Source organism: Brassica napus, chromosome C4, assembly GCF_020379485.1.
Source record: "Brassica napus cultivar Da-Ae chromosome C4, Da-Ae, whole genome shotgun sequence".
NCBI classification, from domain to species: domain Eukaryota; kingdom Viridiplantae; phylum Streptophyta; class Magnoliopsida; order Brassicales; family Brassicaceae; genus Brassica; species Brassica napus.
In genome coordinates this window covers 38359527-38380473 of record NC_063447.1, presented here as the reverse complement: position 1 = coordinate 38380473, position 20947 = coordinate 38359527, and the positions used below count along the sequence as shown (strand labels likewise).

The 20947-nt window shown below is 30.3% G+C and overlaps 2 protein-coding genes across 2 annotated transcripts; one reads left to right on the top strand and one right to left on the bottom strand.

The window, feature by feature from the left end:
- The first annotated feature begins 1203 nt into the window (after positions 1-1203).
- LOC106393710 lies at positions 1204-1960 on the top strand. The gene is made up of 2 exons (XM_013834382.2): positions 1204-1560; positions 1616-1960. Exons 1-2 carry the CDS (start codon positions 1204-1206, stop codon positions 1958-1960), a joined length of 702 nt encoding a protein of 233 aa, XP_013689836.2.
- Positions 1961-12721: 10761 nt separating this feature from the next.
- Positions 12722-13863, bottom strand: BNAC04G27960D. Its single transcript, XM_013835306.3, has 3 exons — positions 13710-13863; positions 13327-13527; positions 12722-13241 (listed from the first exon to the last, which is right to left on the bottom strand). The coding sequence occupies exons 1-3, from the start codon at positions 13750-13752 to the stop codon at positions 12874-12876; spliced, it is 612 nt and encodes a 203-aa protein (XP_013690760.1). The 5' UTR covers positions 13753-13863; the 3' UTR covers positions 12722-12873.
- Between the last annotated feature and the right edge of the window lie 7084 nt (positions 13864-20947).

The following is a 20947-nucleotide window of genomic DNA, read 5'->3' as shown; positions in this document are numbered from 1 at the left end:
GCTCATACGCCTTAGGCAGACTGTTAAGCAAGAAGATCGCTTGATCTTCTTCTGAGATATTAACCTGGACGCTTGCTAGGTGTGAGACTAGCTTCAAGAAAACATCGATATTCTCATCTAAGCTCTTGCTTTCCTCCATCTTGAAACTATAGAATCTCTGCTTCATATAGATTCGGTTTGGCAAAGACTTGGTTTGATAGCTTCTCTCCAAAGCCTTCCACATATCAAGAGCTGTCTTCTCCTTCATTACTTTCCTAAGAATCTTATCCCCAAGGCTCATAGTCAGGAGACTTCTCACCCGCCTGTTCTTCTCAGCAGCCTTTGGATCTGGCTTAGACTCTTTTTCATTACCCTTATTAGTAGATTCATCCTCCTCATCTTCAGCCTTAGTTGAATCTGATGTAGAAACCTCATCGTCAGTTAGAACCGAGTCAAGTCCCATTAATTCTAGTTGACATAAGATCTTGTGTTTCCACAAACCAAAATCTCCTTTACCATCAAATTTTTCAACTACAAATTTTCCAGATACTGGTTCCATGTTTGACTTGTCTTGATCTTGTTTTATTTCAGGTAACAATTCAAGGACCTTCAGAACTCAGAACGTGCGATCCGGACTTTCTTACTTCTCGCAAAAAGATAAGTATCAAACTTGCCTTCTCTCCTTTTGACTTGTCTAGTAACTGGAACTTTATCAAACTCTTCTTGTAGACTTTTGATCTGCTCTTAACCAGCGCTCTGATACCACTTGTGAAGGATATAGATTGATCGTTTTGAGCTAGTCAGATTAACCTAGTCTAGTACACAAGCGATTTAACGAGTTCCTGGCCTCGACTAGTACGTCTCGTGTGGGATCTCTTACCCACAAACTTCACTAGAATCAAATAGGAGTTTACAAGCACTAATCGATCTATCTCTGCTATGTCTCAATCTCAGGTGTTCAAGCACAATCTCAAGATAGAGCTGCAGCCAACACAACAAGAAATAAAACGTGAGAGAACCATAGGAGCTACAACATGTATTTATATGACATGCTCCTTCGACTTGTTCTCTACGTTTGAGAGTGGGCCTTTGTGTACCGTAGCCCATCAATCTACTCTGTTGCTTTTGACCTGTTGCTTGTAGCGGGCTGGATAGTATGGGTTTGGGCCGAGTCACTTAGCTCCCACGAGTGTCTCCGACAACGACGACTCAGTTAATGACTCGATGGTCCGACCCGTTTCCGACTCCGCCGCGAGTCCGATCGATTTTCCACAGGAGTCTTACTCCTTATCCAAAGAAGCACAGCTCGAGTGGTTCAACGAGAACGCCTTCTTCGAGCGGAAAGAATCACAGAAAGGAAACTGTTTTCCTGCTCAGAGCACGAATACAAACTCGAGCTCTCAGATGATCTCTCTCAAATCCAAAACGTCGGTGATCAGATTACCGAAACCGCAGAAGACGTGTTTCAACGAAGTGAAGAAGCGGCGTAACTGCAGAATCGCGAAGACTCTGATGATCCCGAAACGGTTCGGGTCGCTGTTGAAATCGGATCCTTCGTTGTCGGAGCCTGGTTCTCCGAAGGTCTCTTGCATTGGGAGAGTGAGATCGAAACGAGACCGTAGCCGTCAAAATGCAGAGACATAAATCCGTTCGAACCGATTCGCTTAAGGATAAACCGGTTATGGTTAAGAAACCCGGGTTTTTCGCGAGCGTCCGAGCTATTTTCAGAACCGGTGGCGGTTGCAAAAGCCTAACGGCGAGTGGAGTACACGCGCCGTATAAGGAAGCCATTGCTCCGTCGAGAAGGTCGAGCGATATCAGAGGGCAGCTTCCGCCGGAAGAAGATGAAAAATCTTCGCCGCCGAGGATGAGTACCGGTTCGAGGAAATATATTGACGGTGAGGAACCGGTATTACCCGGTTTAGGTGGGATGACGCGGTTTACATCGGGGAGAATACCGGATTTGTTGGTAGAAGATTGACGTGCGGCGTTTACGCTGTGGACAGGTGAGAACAGTAGGGCCCAGTTCCGTGTTTCAAGCTTACGAAAAAAACAAGGATTGTGATTAGTTGTTGGCTTTCATGGGGCCCATGAGCGTGTGTTGAATTTAAGAAGTCGCTAGCGAATAGCGATGATGACGTGGAGAGCGGTTTAACGGAGTGAGGAACACGACGTGGGGAGAACGCAGATACTTTTGATTAAATTTCGCGCGCTTCAATTACTTCTACTGTTTTGTATATCTTTACTAAATAGGAGTATTATATCGTGTCCATTGGGTCGACGATCTATTTCCCCATCAAAACTATCATGTAGCATCAAATTTTTAACAAACTATGACATGCATGAACTCAAAGTTGTTGATTATTTTTCTCTAATTAAAAGTTACAAAGTTATTTCTCCATTAATCGATAGTTCATATAACTTAATTATCCATGGGCTCTGGTTTTACCCTATTTATTATTAACCAAACAATTTTAAAGCAGTTTAAGTTAATTAAACCAAATAAAACCAATTTTAAATTAAAAACCCAACCCAAAAACAATCCGACCCGATTTGTTTCTTTTTCACCTGGCTCACATTTCTTTCAACCTCTTGTTGTTAGCTCAAATTGCAAAACTAAAGCTCGAAGATTCTCCTCAAATCTGGAATATGTGATTCACGAATCACGAACTCTATCTTCTGTTCTTCATCCACCATTTTTTTCATTTTTGATTAATCATGTATTTTTTTTAGATCAGGAACGTGAAGCATATCCTCGTCTGTGCTGATGTATCTATTACAGGAGCTAATTCCATTTATAGATTGGATTGGCTTAGATTCGAAGGGAAAAAAACTGAGTTATTGTGCAGTTAAATTATTATTCTTGTTTTTTTCTGTTTCGGCTAAAGAAGAAGGAAACAAAATCGAGCCGGGTGAAGAAGAAAGAAACCGGGTTGTTTATGGGTCTGGTTTTTATTTAGAATTGTATTTATTTGGTTTAATTAATTTTAACCGGTTAAAAATTGTTTGGTTAATAATATATTGGTTCAAACCTTGGTCTATGGATAATTAAGTTTTGAACTATCGATTAATGGAGAAATAAGTTCGTAATTTTCAATTTGGTGAAATATAAGCTTACAACTTTCAATTCAGAGAGATCTAACATTAGGTCATAGTTTGGTGAGGATCTGATGCTATATGAAAGTTCTGATGTGGAAATAGATCGTCGACCCGTGCCTACATTCTTTTGAATTAGTTTTGCGGTTAGCTTTGCGTTTTTTTTTCCTTGTTTAGTTGTACATAGATATATTGTTATTTATTTGTATATGTATACTTTTAATGGAATGATTGATGTAAAAATACAAAATCTTCATTTGAGGATCATAGTTTATTTTTTTCTTTGCCCTTGAAAAAAATATGAAAATAATAAAAGTAAAAGAATGACATGATAATTTTTTAAAAAAAAATTGAGAGAGTTGTGTGAGCATTTACTTTTATATCAAGGGTGTATACGTTTTACAACTTTAGATTTAGTTACACAATCAAAATTTATACAAAAAAATAATGAGATCATTGTATGGGTTTTTATCAATATTTATTTATTGAGTAACGGTCAATAAATGAGGAACTCTTATTTATAATAAACTCAATTTAAATAGTGTGTTTAAAAAAAAATTGAAACAATGAAAAGGAATAGTGTGAAGCCATGACAATTTTTAAAAACTTTTGATTTGTTCAAGTCCTGGCAAAGTAGCTTATTAGTTTTTTTGTTTTCAAAAGACAGGTTTTCTGTAATAACCAAGATTTGACCAAAATCTCAGAATAAAATCCTGGAAGACTTCCGTCTAAGTTGTCTACCGGAAGACATACATGGAAGTCGTCCAGATAAAATTAAATATTTTAAGTTTTATTTTTCAATTGCAAAAGTAACCTAAAACGACTTACTTGAAAGTCATCTTGTGAAAATTAAATATTTAAGTTTTATTTTTCTGTTGGACGACTTCCTTGTAAGTCGTCTAGGAAAAGTTAAATTTCTGACACAATCTGATCAAATGCAAAATTAACATGTTTATCCTAGACGATTTACTGGAGAATCTTTTCTGGTATTTTCGAAAAAAATTTGAAAGCAAAAAAAAGGAAGACTTCCAGAGAAGCATTTTATCAAAGACACATAAATTCAATTGCAAAACTAACCTATGCATTGACCAAAAGACTTCTGTGTAAGTCTTCTCTCTACGTGACGGACAGATCTGGAAAAAAAATGATTTCATAGTTTCAACCAGTGAGATAACTTGTTTACATTCTCTAACCACACAAAACATCACCACCAAAGCGGCCCACATTAATGACCAAGAGTCATGAGCTTGAATGGCTCTATGAACCTTAAAATTTTTAGAATCATAGTCTTCGGTTTTTTGGATGAATATAGAAAGAAAGTGAAAGAGTTGTTTTTTTTAGTTCATAAGAAATGAGATAGAAGAAGTCAAAATCGAATTTTAGGTGCATTAAGAGATTCAAATTGGTTGTTCAATGTGTTTGGTGTATTGATGGCAATAACAATATTGTAAATAATTGATGAAGATGAGGATGATAGAGTAAAATACTCATTTTAGAAAAAGTAATGATATCTTTGTGAATAATCCGAACTTTTGGAATGAATAAAACAAGTTAAAATTAAAAAAAAAAGTCATTGGTTAGTTTTGTGTTTGACTTTAAGTTATAAGTCATATTTACAAAAAGCCCATACACTTTTGCCAAAATCATGATCGTTCCCTTTCCCTGCTGCTTAACCAATTTATTTATTTTACATAAATATTACAAAGTGAGTAGGTAATTTTAGAAAATTATTTATTGCACAATTAGATATATGTGCCATATAGATATAGTGAATACATTTTAGTAGAAAAAAAATGAAATTTTGTAGTGTTTTTGTGGACAAGCTTTACTCATTGTTGAATTATTAAATTTGTAATCATCTAATGTATGTAAAGTTCTTTTTTTATATCTATGTTTGTATATGATCTTATTTAAATATACTGAATATGTAACATTTCATGACTAAACTTCTAAAATGTACATCACATGATGAACCTAATATCTCCATGAGCTATTCTGAGACTTCGATAATTATTAGATTTATTTTTCTTCCGTTAGAAACAAATTTATCAAATTCGAGGATGAAGTTGCCATTCAGTTACCTTACATAAATCGGTTATTACGTCACTAGATTGCCCTATCAATCACAATTATTAATAATCATAATTATGAGAACTTGTAATAAAGATTAAAGAGGTATTGCAACATATGTAAGTAGTATGTGTTAGTTTTAAAACTAATCAGTAATCATCACAGCAGAATACGGTTAAGCAAAAAGGTAATTAGCAATCACATTTTATATTTACACAAACAAAAATATTTACAGGTACACCCCAAAGAAAATGAAGAAAAAGTTACAAAAATAGGGAAAATAGTTGACCATGGGAAGACCTGAAAGGTTTTTCCCCAGATTCATCGACAGATTTGAGAGAAAAATCCCTCAAAATTAATTACTAAAAATCAAATCAAATAAATTCAAATCACAAAAACCCCCCAACTGAATAATTTACACAATAACTCCTTCAAAAAAAAAGAACAAAAACCTTCAAATAATTGCCGCCATCTTGGATTTTGAAAGAGATCTCATTCAGATATTACGAAAACTGGACTGAGTTCGGGTCGAATCCTCTTGGTCAGGATGGATATTGTTCTCATGTAAACGAACCATAAAATTTCTGGATATCCGGTTCGGTTTGGATACTTTTAAGAAAAACTAGAGCTTGACCCGCACACCCGTGCGGATGTTTCTTTTAGAATATATATAAACATTTTAAAACATAATAATTTAATTGTTGCATTTTCACTAATTTAGTTTATTTTATTGTTGAGACCATATATTGCAATACTGTATGATGTTATGTAGTTATACAAATAATAATTGGATCCATGTGTTAAATGTATCATGTCCTGTCAGATTTATATTAACATTTCTTTCATATATTATTATATGATTTAAACGTATTATTAATTTTATGATGTTTTGGGTAAAATTTTAAATCAGTTAAAAATATTTTATTAATAATAATTTTTACACTTATACATTTTGGACATGTTAGAAGTGCAATATCTAACTATATAAACAAAATTTGGATAATTAAAACATGCATGACAGAATTCACAATTCCATGGTTGTTTTCTCAAATTTCAACCGGTCTATATGTACTCACGGACACAATATGTAAATCATCTAATCACAATAAGCCCGCTGTAAAATATCTCAAAATATTGAAATTTTACCTCGACTGCCGCCAAAATTTCAGAGATGGGTCTGACTTGAGTCTCATTCCAATCTTCATCTTGATGCTTAATCAACTTCTTGTCACTATTTCTCTCACAAAGAGCAATAGGAAGATCATCGTTTATCATTCTGTAATTAAAACAAAATATTTTCAAGATTTTGTTAGTCCATGAGATTAAGATGAAAGTCAATAGCTTCTTTCATGGTTGGGTTGAGAGTCACAACTGAAGCATCAACTGCATTTGTGATTTGTACATCTCCTATTTCCCATAAAGAAAACGTAATGTTGAGTTTTCACTTGTTAAGTGGAATTTTGTTCACAGAAACTAAAAGAATTTTTAATACTTTTGTAAGAGCTGATTTTAGCAAACCTAATCAAACATAGAATCATATGATCACTGGTACGCTCTTCAGTAATTGCTTCCTTAAGAAGATGAAAACCTCGATTAGTGGCCTTTTTTATGTTAATTGCGTGTTTTGAATGCAAAAAATAGTAGATGGTAAAAAATGTATATGTATAGGACGATGGCATGGTTAGTGAGCTAATTAATTTCATATTTAAACTTTCATTGATTGTAGGGATTTTATACTTTTGAATATTCTTTTTAAAAGTTTATAATTGGAAATAAATTTTATAAAGTATTTAAAAAGGTAGAACGTTAAAACAGAGTGTATCACGGAAAATATATATGCTTGATTTTAGGTGTAGATAAGTAAATTAGTTAATATGTTAGAGATTTTTGTGAACAACCTATAATATTTAAAATATTTTTATTGTTATTAGGAAATCTTTTAATACGTGCGTGGTAGGTATGTATATATATTGAGTTTCTATAATCATCTCGTTTTGGGTTTTTTTTTTTATTCGTTGATCAATATTGTTAAGTTTAGATTTTCGTAACTAATTTTGATAGATATTTCGGTATACAAATTGATTTTTGAATTGTACACCAAGACCAAGTTTGTTGTGAAAACAATTTGTTTGCAATTACTAAACCAATGACTTCGTATGCCACCAAATCGATACTATAATATGTGGTCAACGTTGTAACAAACTATATTAAACCGGTTTGATAGATTGTTGCAAGTACGACATGTATTTAAAGATTAAACCAATTACTCTATATGCCAAAAAATGGATACTACTGTATAATGCTAGGTCTTGGATTTATTATAAAAAAATTCCTAGTACGATATATAATATGAGCACTATCAATAATGGATACTATAATCCGAGGTCTTGGATTTAAAAAAAAAAAAATTCATAGTACGATTTATAATATGAGCACTATCAATATTTATGTGTTCAGAGTTAGGCCATGTGTTGGATAGTTAAACTCATAGTTTTGATATATATGGACCAAGTCCAACGAACCATACTGGTATAGTTTGCGTAGATTAGGAAATGGTTCAGCAAAATAATTAATTTATATATTATTTTAAATAAATACATCTTAATTACTCAGTGGCATGAGATTGTAATTTTTTAGGAAAAGTCAGGGTTATTTTAAATTTGTACTTCAGTTTTAATAGTTTAGATAACCAATTTACTCAATTCGATTGAGTATTCTTTTATTCAAATTACCCAGACGTATTCAAAAAAAAAACTAAGAATACTTAAAAATGTTCATTATATATGGTTCAAACGGTTAGTTTATCCGAAAGTGACCATGAATACAATTTGATTTTTTTTTTTTTTTGTGTCCAAAACATCCATGTTTATCTATAAATTCCTAGAATAACTAACATATTTTATTTATAATTCTAATTTTAGGTAATATTATTATAAGTATAATTACAACTAATATTTTATATACATTTATATGTTCAAATACTCATTCAATTTTTGGTGCGGGTCTGATTCAATATCCATTTTGGATATAGCAATTTAAGACCTCTCCGAATATATAGATTGTGTCTTAATCGGGATAAGGACCCTGATTTTCAGGTCGGTTTCGAGTAAATGTAGTGTAGGTTTTTTGGGTCGGGTAATATTAACTAATAACGTTAATAACACAAAATGCTGATTAATGCAAGAAAAATATCATGGTTTCATTTTAAACCCTATTACATATATTTATGTATTATTCTGAAACATGATTACATATGCTATAATTAAAATCTCCATTAGAACATTAAATATATAATAATTTGCACACATAGTATTCTTATAACATTTAAATGTAGATATATATATACACAAATAAATTTGGTCTTTCAAAAATAAACTCATGCTTTGAATTGCAGATCAAAATGTACTGTTTGTTTTAAAACTAAATCATTTGAGGTTAAGACGTCAAGATCAGATAGGTAACGACCAAAAACTGAGAATTTGATATAAAGTTTGGTGTTTTTAAGAGATTAGAGAAAGGTTTGAGAGTTTTGGTTTGGGAAAAAAAGTAAGAGCTTTAAGCACCAAGAGGTTACCAAATGAGGCAAATCAAATATGTAGACTTACCAAAACGCTCATATCTGTTATGAGAGAGAAAACTCCGTGCATTGTATTTCTGAAGATTCTAAGAATTCTTCTAGCGCATTATATTTTAGAAGATTTCCGAGAATACTTCCTAAATCTGACTAAAATCTGAAAAACCTGCATCTCCAAAACCGTTCATATGGCTTCAAAACAGACAAAATAAATGGAAGATTAGATAGATCTACCTTTATAGAGCACACAAAAATATATATCCAAATTTTATGAATCTACCTTTAAACGAGAGGAAGATGAGAACCATGTAATAAAACACAAGATAAATTAGTGAGAAAAACATGTGACAAAAAATAAAAAATTGATAAAAAGTTTGGTGTTTTCAAGTTCAAAGAGGCTGGAGAGAGATTAGTGAGTTTTAGTTTAGGAAAAAGGTAAAAACTTTAAGCAATAAAATGTTACCAAATGAAGAAAAATCAAACATAAATACTTACCAAAACACTTGTTACGAAAGAAGAGACATGGGAGAAAACTCCTCCAGAAAGTCTTCTAGTTCATTATATGTTAGAAGTCTTCCAAAGTTTGACTTAGATACGAAAACCTGTATATCCAAAAACGTTAAAATGGCTTTAAAACAAAGAAAATGAGTGGAATATGAGATAGATCTACCGTTATAGAACACATAAAAATACATATTCAAAACTTGTAGATCTACCTTTAAAAGAGTGGATAATGAGAACCATGTAAGAAACCTACAAAAACAAGATAAATTAGTGAGAAATTCATGAGACTAAGAATGAGAAATTGATATAAAGTTCGGTGTTTTCAAATTCAAAGAGATTAGTGAGATGTTGGAGAGTTTTAGAGTCAGATCCATTATATTTTTGTTACAGCCATTTGAGAGAAATAGAGAGATCTTTTTATATATAGAGACAAAAATTTTCATTTAGGTTAAATATTTTCGATTCAGAAAACTTTCAGGAAAGTTTTATATTAGAAGACTTATTAGAAGACTTCGTGGATGTCTTATATCCCCTAAATATTAACACTATATTCAAATAACTAACTAAATCGAAACAAATACTTTATTAAATTTAAAATCAACATTAAAAGTGTATACACATAACTAAATACATATATGTCAAACTTTAATTTTTCAAAAAAAATGTTAAGGTTCTAAAATCTAATCCTAAAAATACAAACAATACTACACATATGTTACTAAACCCTAAACCAAAGAATACTATGACTCGCTACATTCACTCATCTATGTTGAAAACAATTCAATTTTACTATATCTTGATTATATCATTTACAAATGTTTATAACTACGTGATTTCAGTTTTTTTCTCCATAAAATATTTTTTTTATAAAATATATAAATTATATTTAAGATATACAATATGAGAAGATTTACAAAACCCACAAAATACTTTTAGGGTTATATTCGTAAAAATGCATCCTGGTTATTTGTTTGGTCATAAAAGGTTGTTTGTATTTTCACTAGTCTTTTGAGTTTTGCATTAGATTGAAGTTGAGATATACTTTTGTATTTAAAATCAAGTTCTAGGTCATATTTGACAATTTTCCCAAAATTAGTTACAAAAAAAGGAAAAAAAAAATAAAACCTTTTTTTAATCCGAAGAAAGCCAATACGAATAGCTATTTGCTTGTTGCTGAAGACATTAAGATGCTAATCAAAATACAAGTAATGTCTTGTAAAGAAATTAATTAGTAATAATGAATAACCTTGTTTTTTTCTAGATTATTGTCTTATTTGGTTAAGATAACGGACTGATATTTCAGAATATAAATTATCAAATTTATTTTATTGTTTAATATAATATAAAAATGACATTTATGTTATTTAAATATTTAATATTTTATATTCAGAATCAAATAAAATTAGTGTATACATTTTAAAATATAGTAAAAATTAATATTTAAATAATAATAAATTTTAGCTACGATTATCTAGTTTATTTGATATCATACATGATTTTTTCTTTTACAGATGGTATAACCTAAATAATTAAGATGATGGATTTTTGAATAATTTAGAAAAAGAGTTTTTCTTTACCTTTTTTCAATGTTTTTAAACCCGACCCGAACACTGAACCGGACGATTTACTGGGTTGCTGGGTCACTGGGTCGACCGCGGGTGAACCGCAGGTTAATAAATAAATTAATTTTATTATATAATAATATATCAGCTATGTAAATAAAAATATAGAAACTAAAGTTTAATATTTTGTAAATGTTTTTTAAGAAAGTAAAATAATAGTTTGGATATGTATCTATTTTATGTTTAAAAACATTTAGAAAATACTTAACTTTAGTTTTTATATTTTTATTTCCATTTGACATACAAAATATCAAAAAAATAGTTTAAACTATTTAAAATTTTCTCTAACAAGGTAAGATGTATGACATCTAAAAAAATCAAGACATAAAATTTTTAAATATTTAAATGTGTAATGTGAATAATAAATTAAACTTCAAATACAAAATAAACCAAAAGTAAAAGATCATTGTAATAAATTGTCAATAACGAAAATAAACTAACACCAAATCACATCAACTAATTTTGGTTCTCTATACCATCGTTCATTTCATTTTCTTCAGGTGGCATAGTGAAATCTTCATCAAAATCTAAAAATTACAAATATAAAATTGAAAAGGGAAAACCTAACTTTTTTTTAATCATCACCTAATTTCTTAATTGGAAATTTATAATATAAAACATAATCTAAAAACATAATTAAAAACTAAAAAAAGAAGTTAAAGTTATTTATTGGTTCAACCGGTATCGGGTTCCGGGTTTTACTGGGTTTTTACGGGTTTTTGCGGGTTTCTAAATTTTGGGTATTTCACAAAACCCAAACCGGATTTTTTCTGAGTCACCGGGTTTACCGGTTCAACCGCGGGTCCGGGTCAGGTTTCAAAACACTGCTTTTTCTATTGTAAATAAAGTCAAATCATGATTAGCAAAAAAATAATAAAATTTTGGTGTAGGCTTTAAACTTTAAAACTAAAAACACGGGGTTATTGGTTGTTGTATTTTAATGGATTTGAAAAATCCGAACTAAATCTAGTGTTAGTGATTCATAAATTCTATATCAAATCAAGTGTTATTCAATCGTGAGGATTTATTAATAAATTTTATTTTATAATGGAATTGAATGGATTTGTTTGAAATTTTTTGTTAAAAATACAAAGACTCAAATCCGAGGGAAAACCTCCGGATTTGTAAATACTAATCTGAAAAAATTTAAAAATCTGTATATTTTACTTGAATTTATAAATACTACATGGATTTCTAAATCAATCAAAATATATAAACCAATAACACCTATTTTGATTGATTTAGAAATCCATACAGTATTTATAAATCCAAGTAAAATATACAAATATTCAAATTCTCTCGGATTAGTTTTTACAAATCCGGAGGTTTTCCTTCAGATTTGAGTCTTTGTATTTTTAACAAAAAAATCCATGCAAATCCATTCAAATCCATTATAAAATCAAATCTATTAGTAAATCCGTATGATTGAATAACACTTGATTTGAATTAGAATTTATGAATCATTAAACCAATAACACATAATTTCATTACACATTTTAAAATCATAGAACCAATAACATTAAATTTAGTTTGAATTTTCAAATTCATCAAATACACCAACCAATAAATAAATAGAGTTGAAGAAATGAGATAAAATCTAACCAACCAGCCACAATGATACATAGGTGATCAATAATCTATTTCCATAACACTAGTCAAATTCACTTTTAATTTAGCTAAGATCATCACAATATTTAAACACATACGTAAAAACTACATTTCCGTGTGTTATTACTTATTAGAAAGTGATTTGCACGTTTGAGATGAATTTGGCATTTCATTTGATGTGCAGGAGAAATTGAGTAAAGCTAGAACCCACCACATCTGACACGTTAATGTTGTGAAATCCAAAGTTATGAAAGCAAAATGAGACATAGAGAATGAAAAAAATAACATAACCAAATCCATAGTTTTTGTTTTTTTATTGCTTTAAGTTAAAGTCCATGGTTTTAGCAACAGAAAATCAAAGGAAAGACACAAGAGAAAAACGAAGCAATATAGTGAGAGAAAGCTTGTTTGATTTTTTCTTCAGAATTCACCAAAGATACGGCTAACTTCGGCTGTTCCATTTAGATAAGAAGCTCGTATTTCTTCTGCTCTCTTTCTGAAATCTTCTCTCTCTTTCTGCTTCTTTTCACAAATCGCAAAAGCAGTGTCTACAATTTTACCCCAAGGTGGAAGCTTAACTTCAGAGGAGAATTCTGCTTCCTCAACAGCTGATGGCTGACATACAAGAACATTGACCCAACCTCTCTTTGGCAAAAGACTGAAAGCATCGAGGATGGCTTTGTCTTTTGATAAATCTCCAACAATTAGCAACATATTAAATGGTGTACCACGATTAAACAGAGAGACACCGTATAAGTCCACTAATATCTGCTCCAATATTGTCGTGCCTTTAGAACCGGAAACCATATATAAACATATCATCATCAACATACAGTGACACATGTAAAAGAGAGAAAGGATTCAACAACATACGAGGCATGCCACAGAACCGAAGTGTATCATCAGTATGACCGATTTTGTCCACATCAGTGTCGCCATATAGCCTCAAACACAATTTACCATAGTAATTCATGTTCATAAGGGTCTGGTTAACGCTCGCACTTATATCTCTTGAATCGAGGCCAACAGCCATCTGACAAGCATTGATGTCCCAGAAGGCTATTGTTTTTGACCCTGCGAACAGAAATGAAATAAGTAAATTACGAAATAACAATTGCCCATCGTATCCATTAGTTGGTGAAAACCTAATGGTCTAGTTTTTTCTAATCAACGAGAGATAAATTTCAAATACCAAAAAAAATAAAAAGGTAAAAACTGAAACAATAGGCAAGATGACAGATCTAGAGAGAACTTACTGATGAATCGACCGTCCTGGCGACTAGTCCTCTTAATAGACATCGGCGAATCAAGGGAGGTGGATAAATGAATCGACCGTCCTGGCGACTAGTCCCCTAGCCGCTCTTATATATTATGGGCTTACACAACCCGAAGCCCAATTTTAAACAAAACCAAAACGAACCGTCTAATATGAAAAAGGTATGCTAAATACCTTACTAACATTGTATTCTGAGAGCGATGAAAAATAAATTTCAGCAATTTTTCCTTTTTCCAACGACAACAGTTTTTTTTCTTTTCAGAAACATTTTTGCTCTTTAATTGTTTATTATTTTTTTCTTAATAATATTTTCTCGGTTCCACTATTTTCCATTTGACAACGATCAAAAAATTTAGGCATTTTTTTCAGAAAAAGAATTTCTAAAATAATGCTACGAATGTTTATGTGTATCCAAAATTCCGAATACAATTTTTCTATCTTTTTTAGATAATTATATTATGAAAAGAAAAAAAACAAATTATTTCAATTATATTCTAGTCACAATTTAATTTTAAAAATAAATTTAATTACAATATTTATACAATTTTTTAAAAACTAAATTCAAATATTAATTCAAAATTTGTTAACTTAGTTATAAAAATAAAATATCAAAATGAATGTAATACCTTATTTTCAAAGGGGAAATTGCCAAAAATGACTCAAAACTTGATTTTAAATACAAAAGTGTACACTAAATACAATTAAATGCAAAAGTAACTCAAAAGGCTAGTGAAATTACAACAACCTCTTTATGACTAAACAAAAAACATGTATTGAGTTTTACCATTATAACCCTCCACGTGAGAAGACTTCTTTCTTCGTTCAGTAGATCTTAAAAATAATTTAAATTTTTTATAAAATATATTTTGACGGGAAAAAATTGAAATCATGTAATAATAAACATTTCTAAATGATGTAAGTTTATTTTTACTAAAATTGAATTATTTCAACATAGATGAGTGAAAGTAGATTAACTCATGATAGTCCTTGGTTTAAGGTTTGGTAACATATGTTACAATATTGTTGGTATATTTAGGGTTATATTTTGAAATCTTATCTTTTGGTTTTTAAATTTTTTGACATATATGTGTTTAGTGATTATCTAATAACTTGATTTAAACACATTCTAAATATCTTAAAAGTTTAAGGAAATGTTTTTTTGTTTAGTTATTTGATTATAGGGTCTGAAGAACTCACATAAGACTTCCCAAGAAGTCTTGTGACATATCCCACCTAAATTTTAGTAGAATTTAGGGTTCCCGCCTAAATTTTAGAAGAATTTAGGTTTTCCGCTTAAATCGAAGTCTTCCAGAAGTCTTCTAGGGGAAGTTTTCTCATGTATTAGATCTTAAAAGTAATTAATAAATTTGATAAAAAATATTTTGAAAGAGAAAAAATCAAAATCATGTATTAATAAAGATTTCTAAATGATGGACAGTTTTACTAAAATTAAATTATTTTTAACATAGATGAATAGATATAGATTGAGTCATGATAGCCTTCGGTTTAGGGTTTGGTAACATATGTTATAGTATTGTTGGTATTTTTATTTTTAGATTTTGAAATATTATCTTTTTATTTTATTTTTAGTTTGACATATATGTGTTTAGTGACTATCTAATTACTTGACTTAAAACACTTTCTAAATTTCTTTTAAGTTTAAGGAAGTGTTTTTTCTTAGTTATTTGATTATATGGTCTGGAAGACTCCTAAAAGACTTTGTTTTAGGGTTTAGTAACATATGTTATAGTATTATTTGTATTTACGGTTTAATTTTAGAATCTTAACTTAAAAAAAAAATTTGATCTACATGTGTTTAGTTTTATGTATATTAAACGCTTTATAAGTTGATTTTAAATTTAATGAATTATTTTTTGCTATCTAGTTAGTTATTTTATTAGGTTATGGTTTGAAAGAAGACTTCGAGAAGACTTCTTGGGAAGTCTTCTGACATATTCCCACCTAAATTTTAGTAGAATTTAGGTTTCCCGCTTAAAGCGAAGTCTTCCAGAAATCTTCTAGAAGTCTTCTCGTGTATTTGATTTTAGGGTTGTGAAGTCTTCTCTCAAGAAGTCTTCTCTTAGAAGATTTCACAAGAAGTATTCTCTTAGAAGATTTTCCAAGAAGTTTTCTTTATCGAAAATATTTAACCTAATTGGAATTTTTGTCTCCATATATAAAGAAAATTTACACATTCTCTTTCTTCTTCTCAAATGGCTGCAACAAAAATGTATTGTTTCTCACTTTGAAACTCTCCAACCTCTCTCTAATCTCTTTGAACATCAAAACACCAAACTTTAAATCTATTTCTCATTTTTTTTTCTTATGTCTTCTCACTAATTTATCTTCTTTTTGCAGATTTTTCATTACATGGTTCTCATCTTTCACTCATTCAAAGGTAAATTTATAAATTTTGGATATGTATTATTGTGTGTTTTATATATTAGATTCTAAAATGCTATAGATTCAACTTAATGTGACTGTTTCGTTTATTATTTAAGCATCAAATTATATTTTTGAAGTTTTTCTCTGTTTTGAAGCCATTTGAATGTTTTTGAATTTGCAGGTTTTTCAGATCTGAGACAGACTTTGAAAGACTACTCAGAAGACTTTCGGAAGACTTCTCAGAATACTTTAGGCAACTCTTGTAATGCATTTTATGCTAGAAGATTTCCCACGAAATCTTCAGGAAGTCTTCTAAAGTCTTCTGCCCAAAGTTGTACAGATTTTGGGTATGTATTTTGTGTGTGTTTATATATTAGATTCTAAAAAGTTATAGACTCAACCTAATTTGATTGTTTTGTTTATTATTTAGGCATAAAAAAATTATTTTTGAAACTTTCTCTGTTTTGAAGCCATTTGAATGTTTTTGAATATGCAGATTTTTCAGATATGAGTTAGATTTTGGAAAACTTCCCAGAAGACTCTTGGAAGACTCTCGGAAGACTTCTTGGGAAGTCTTATAATGTATTTTATGCTAGACGACTTCCCGCGAAGTCTTCGGGAAGTCTTCTGCCCAAGCTTATCTATGTGGAGGAATTATATCTAGCTCCATCTGTAATAGTTTTGTTTATAGTCTGTTTTATGATTTGTATGTGTATTATTTTAGTTGTGAATTCTTTTGTAAACTTGAAGAGATGTTAATCAAAAGAATTTGGTATATATTTTCATGTTTGTCCCAAAGTACTTGACATTCAACATACCAAGAATTTTTTTAAACCATTCTACCCACTCATAACAAAAAATTAATAATACAAAAACTTAGTCAAATTTACTAAAACTAAGAGAGAAGACTTCACAAGAAAACTTAGTCAAATTCACAAAAGATCAAACTTGAATTTTCAATGAAAGTTGAAATTTTAAATCTCATGTAAGTTAAAAATTATACCTTATAATCTAAAGAGACACATTAAACCACATGATTTGATATTCTTGAAGTTACTTAACACTTTTGAAAGTTAAAAGCATACCTTGAAGTTACTTAATACTCTATAAAAAGTCAAATTTCTGACAAACTTCGGTCAATTGCAAAACTAACCTATTTATCCGAGAAGACTTCTTGAGAAGACTTCTCGAGAAGTCTTCTCTGGGATTTTCGATTTTTTTTTCTTAATAAAGGAAAGTTAGAAGACTTCTAGGGAAGTATTCTTGATGGAGAACACATCTAGCAAAGTCTTCTGAAAGTCTTTCCGAAGTCTTATGAAAGTTTTCGCGAACAGATCTGAGAAAAAAAATGATTTCATATCTTGAGCTTGTGAGATTACTTTTTTTGCTTCTCCAAGTACCCAGAACGTCACTACAAAAGCTACCAAGTCGTTAGTGACCACGAATCATGAGCTTCAATGTCTCTATGAACCTTACAAAGCTTGGAATCAAAATCTTAGTTTTTTTCGATGAATTTGAAAAGAGAGTGAAAGAGATGTGATTTGTGTGTATAAGTAATGAGATATGAAGAGTAAAAATCGAAACTTTGGTGCATTAAAATCTTCAAATTGGTTGTTCACGGTGGTTAGTGTATTGATGGCAATGGTAATATTGTAAATAATTGGTGAAGATGAGGATGATAAGGTAAAAGAATCATTTGCAAAAAAATGTAATGGAATTTTCGTAAATAACTCAAACTTTTAGGGTGAATAGGAAAAAAAAGTTTCAAAAAAAGCATGAGTTATTTTTGTGTTTGACTTGAAATTTTATGTCATATTTGAAAATAGCCAATTTTCAAATAGGTATTTCATTTATTTTGATTTATTATATTTGTATCTAAATTTTTAAAAAAATGTGATATAATATTTTTCTTTTTCATAAAAAGTATAGTTTTGACCTTTATTCTCATTACATAAAGAACCTCATTTTAGAAATACAATGAAATTTATATCAATTTTATTTTAGTATTATTTACAATAATAACTTTGATTTATAATAATTTCATAAAGATTATAATTTCACTTCTAGTTTTCTGTTTTATCTTTAAATAATACTTTTATAAATAATAAAATAAAATAACAAAATAACTATTTTCTAAATTTTTATCTCTATTATATAAAATCTTTCAAATTTAAAATATGATATTTTATGTATTTTACTATTTTATATTTATAATTAAATTAACAATATATATAACTTATAAAAAAGGTATTCCTTTTGTTTCACAAAAAGAATATCATTTTAGAATTTCAAGTCACTTATATCTATTTTGATTTTTATATTATTTATAAAACGCTTTGATTTTGATTTTATAAATATTATTTTTGTCTTAAAAACTTTTTATTAAATAGAAAGTATTTACTAAGAACATGAATGCATTTAATTACTTTTAATCTTTGTGAGAAATATATAAAATTACATTCTTCATGGAAAAATAGAAGGATATATATTATTTTCTATAAATTTGAAGACTTAATATTTTATTTTTGTTTACGGACAATTTTTTCAAATAGTACTTAAGAGCATTTAGGCCTCAGCTTTGCTAGTCTAATCCATAAAATCACGGATCAAAATATCAGTCACAGTACAAATTCATGAGATGTTTGACATTCCAGTGATCTAGATTGCTAAAGCCAAATACCTCGATAACCATATTGAATTCAGCGTTGTCACTGGTATAAGCTTTATGCTCTTTCTTGGAAAGGAACTGCATTAACATTATTTAGCATGCAAGTAAATAGTCAAAAACCTAAAAAAATCTATCCACATAACTTGTCATAATGCCGTAAGCCTTTAGTTCTTTTCCCACGAAATAAAAGTTTATAAATTTCCAAAAGAACGCAAATTTGAAGGACTACCTACTGCGCAACTGATATACCAGCTTCTGACAATAAGTACACAGAAAAATTGTAAGCTTTGCAAAATAATGCCTGATGCCTGCAAATAAGATCTATATTTTTATAATGGCCAAAAGGGCTTAGAGACCCTTTGCCTGCAACTTCTAATAAAATTGAAGCCATTTCCTTCTCCATGGAAAGGAATAAGTTGCATCATCAGTTTATTAAGGTAGACAATATGTGACTGTCTTATGAACTTCTTTGCAGGTGAAAATCTAAGCACATACAAGCATTCCGTTTTTAAACACATGTACCAAAGACAATCCACAAGATAAAGAATATGATGTGTGATCATGTAGTTGAATAATTCGGAAATGCTTGTCAATGGATTTGGTGAAAACAGATTAAGATAATTCCCAAGCCACATACATGCATCACAAGAGGAAGTAACTGTTAATTAATTTTATGATTTCAATTATGAAATCTACACCCAAGACCTAATCTAGATTTGATTTAATTCAATCCTAACACATTTCTAAAGAAGGTAGAAACACTAACCTTGATCCATGCTTGGATACAATTCCACCAATTGATCTTCTCCTCTTTAACCTTCTCTTTGGTGATTTCCTTGATGGACAAGAAATCCCAAACCTTCCTTAATCTCTCCTTAAAAAAAAACTATTAGTGTAGTGTTGTAAAGAGACTTTACGTTTTTTTTTTTTTTTTGATAAAAGGAGTACGAGTCCTTTTATAATAATCTAAGAGACGTGTTGGTTTATATCCATCAAACAGATGTCTGTAACACAACTCTTCTTTATAACCGCACTACAACATTATAATATATCATCATATATATATTTGACCTTATGGTAATATATTCCATTATTATTACCTTTTACATATATGATCATGAGATTAAGGACATTTTTAAATATAAGGTAAAGTAGGAGGGTTATCAATACACCCATATTCTAACTCTTTAATAGAAACCGATCCATCACGGTATCGCCTTTTATATTAGAATCTAAAACATTAATATGAACTTGAACTTTATATTAAACCAATAGATACATAGGTCACATTGAATATAAAATATTCTTACATTCTCCCACTTGACCTTTGTATCGACTTAAGGGTTCAATAACTTTAATGTGCACTTTTATATCAAGTTCACTTGATCTTTATTAAAATTTGGATTGATCGAATCATGGCGGTTGTATGCCATTAAACGACATAGTCCCTTCCATGTATCACAAATCAATTCTAATTTTATATCAGTCCTTATATGAGAAAAACTTTTATTTCTCAAACCAACCATATGTTATCTACAAACCATAAGTGTATACATATACTTTAATGATAACATAATAAATAAATCAGAAACATAACTTTATGTGAATTCTCGGTGTCAAATACATAATGAGCATCCCATAACTAAAATAGCAAAGCCTTATCTATAATACCCATACGTTCTACATGGCCATTGAACGCCTTGGGTGGTAAACCTTTAGTTAGCGGATCCGCTACCATCATGTCCGTCCTTATGTGCTCGAATGACACTCTCTGTTTCTGAACTTCTTCTTTAACAGACAGGTACTTTAACTCCATGTGCTTAGCACCCTTCGAGTACTTGTCGTTCTTTGAAAAGAAGACAGCTGCTGAATTATCGCAGTAAATTCTCAGCGGCTTGGCTATAGTGTCGACAATCCGAAGCCCTGAGATAAAGTTCCGCAGCCATAGTGCATGAATTGTGGCCTCAAAGCATGCCACAAATTCAGCCTCCATAGTGGAAGTAGCAATGACAGACTGCTTTCCACTCTTCCATGATATTGCTCCCCCAGCTAATAGGAACAAGTAGCCAAACGTCGATTTTCTGCTATCAACGCATCCGGCATAGTCTGAATCTGAATATCCAATAACTTCCAGCTGATCAGATCTCCTATATGTAAGCATGTTC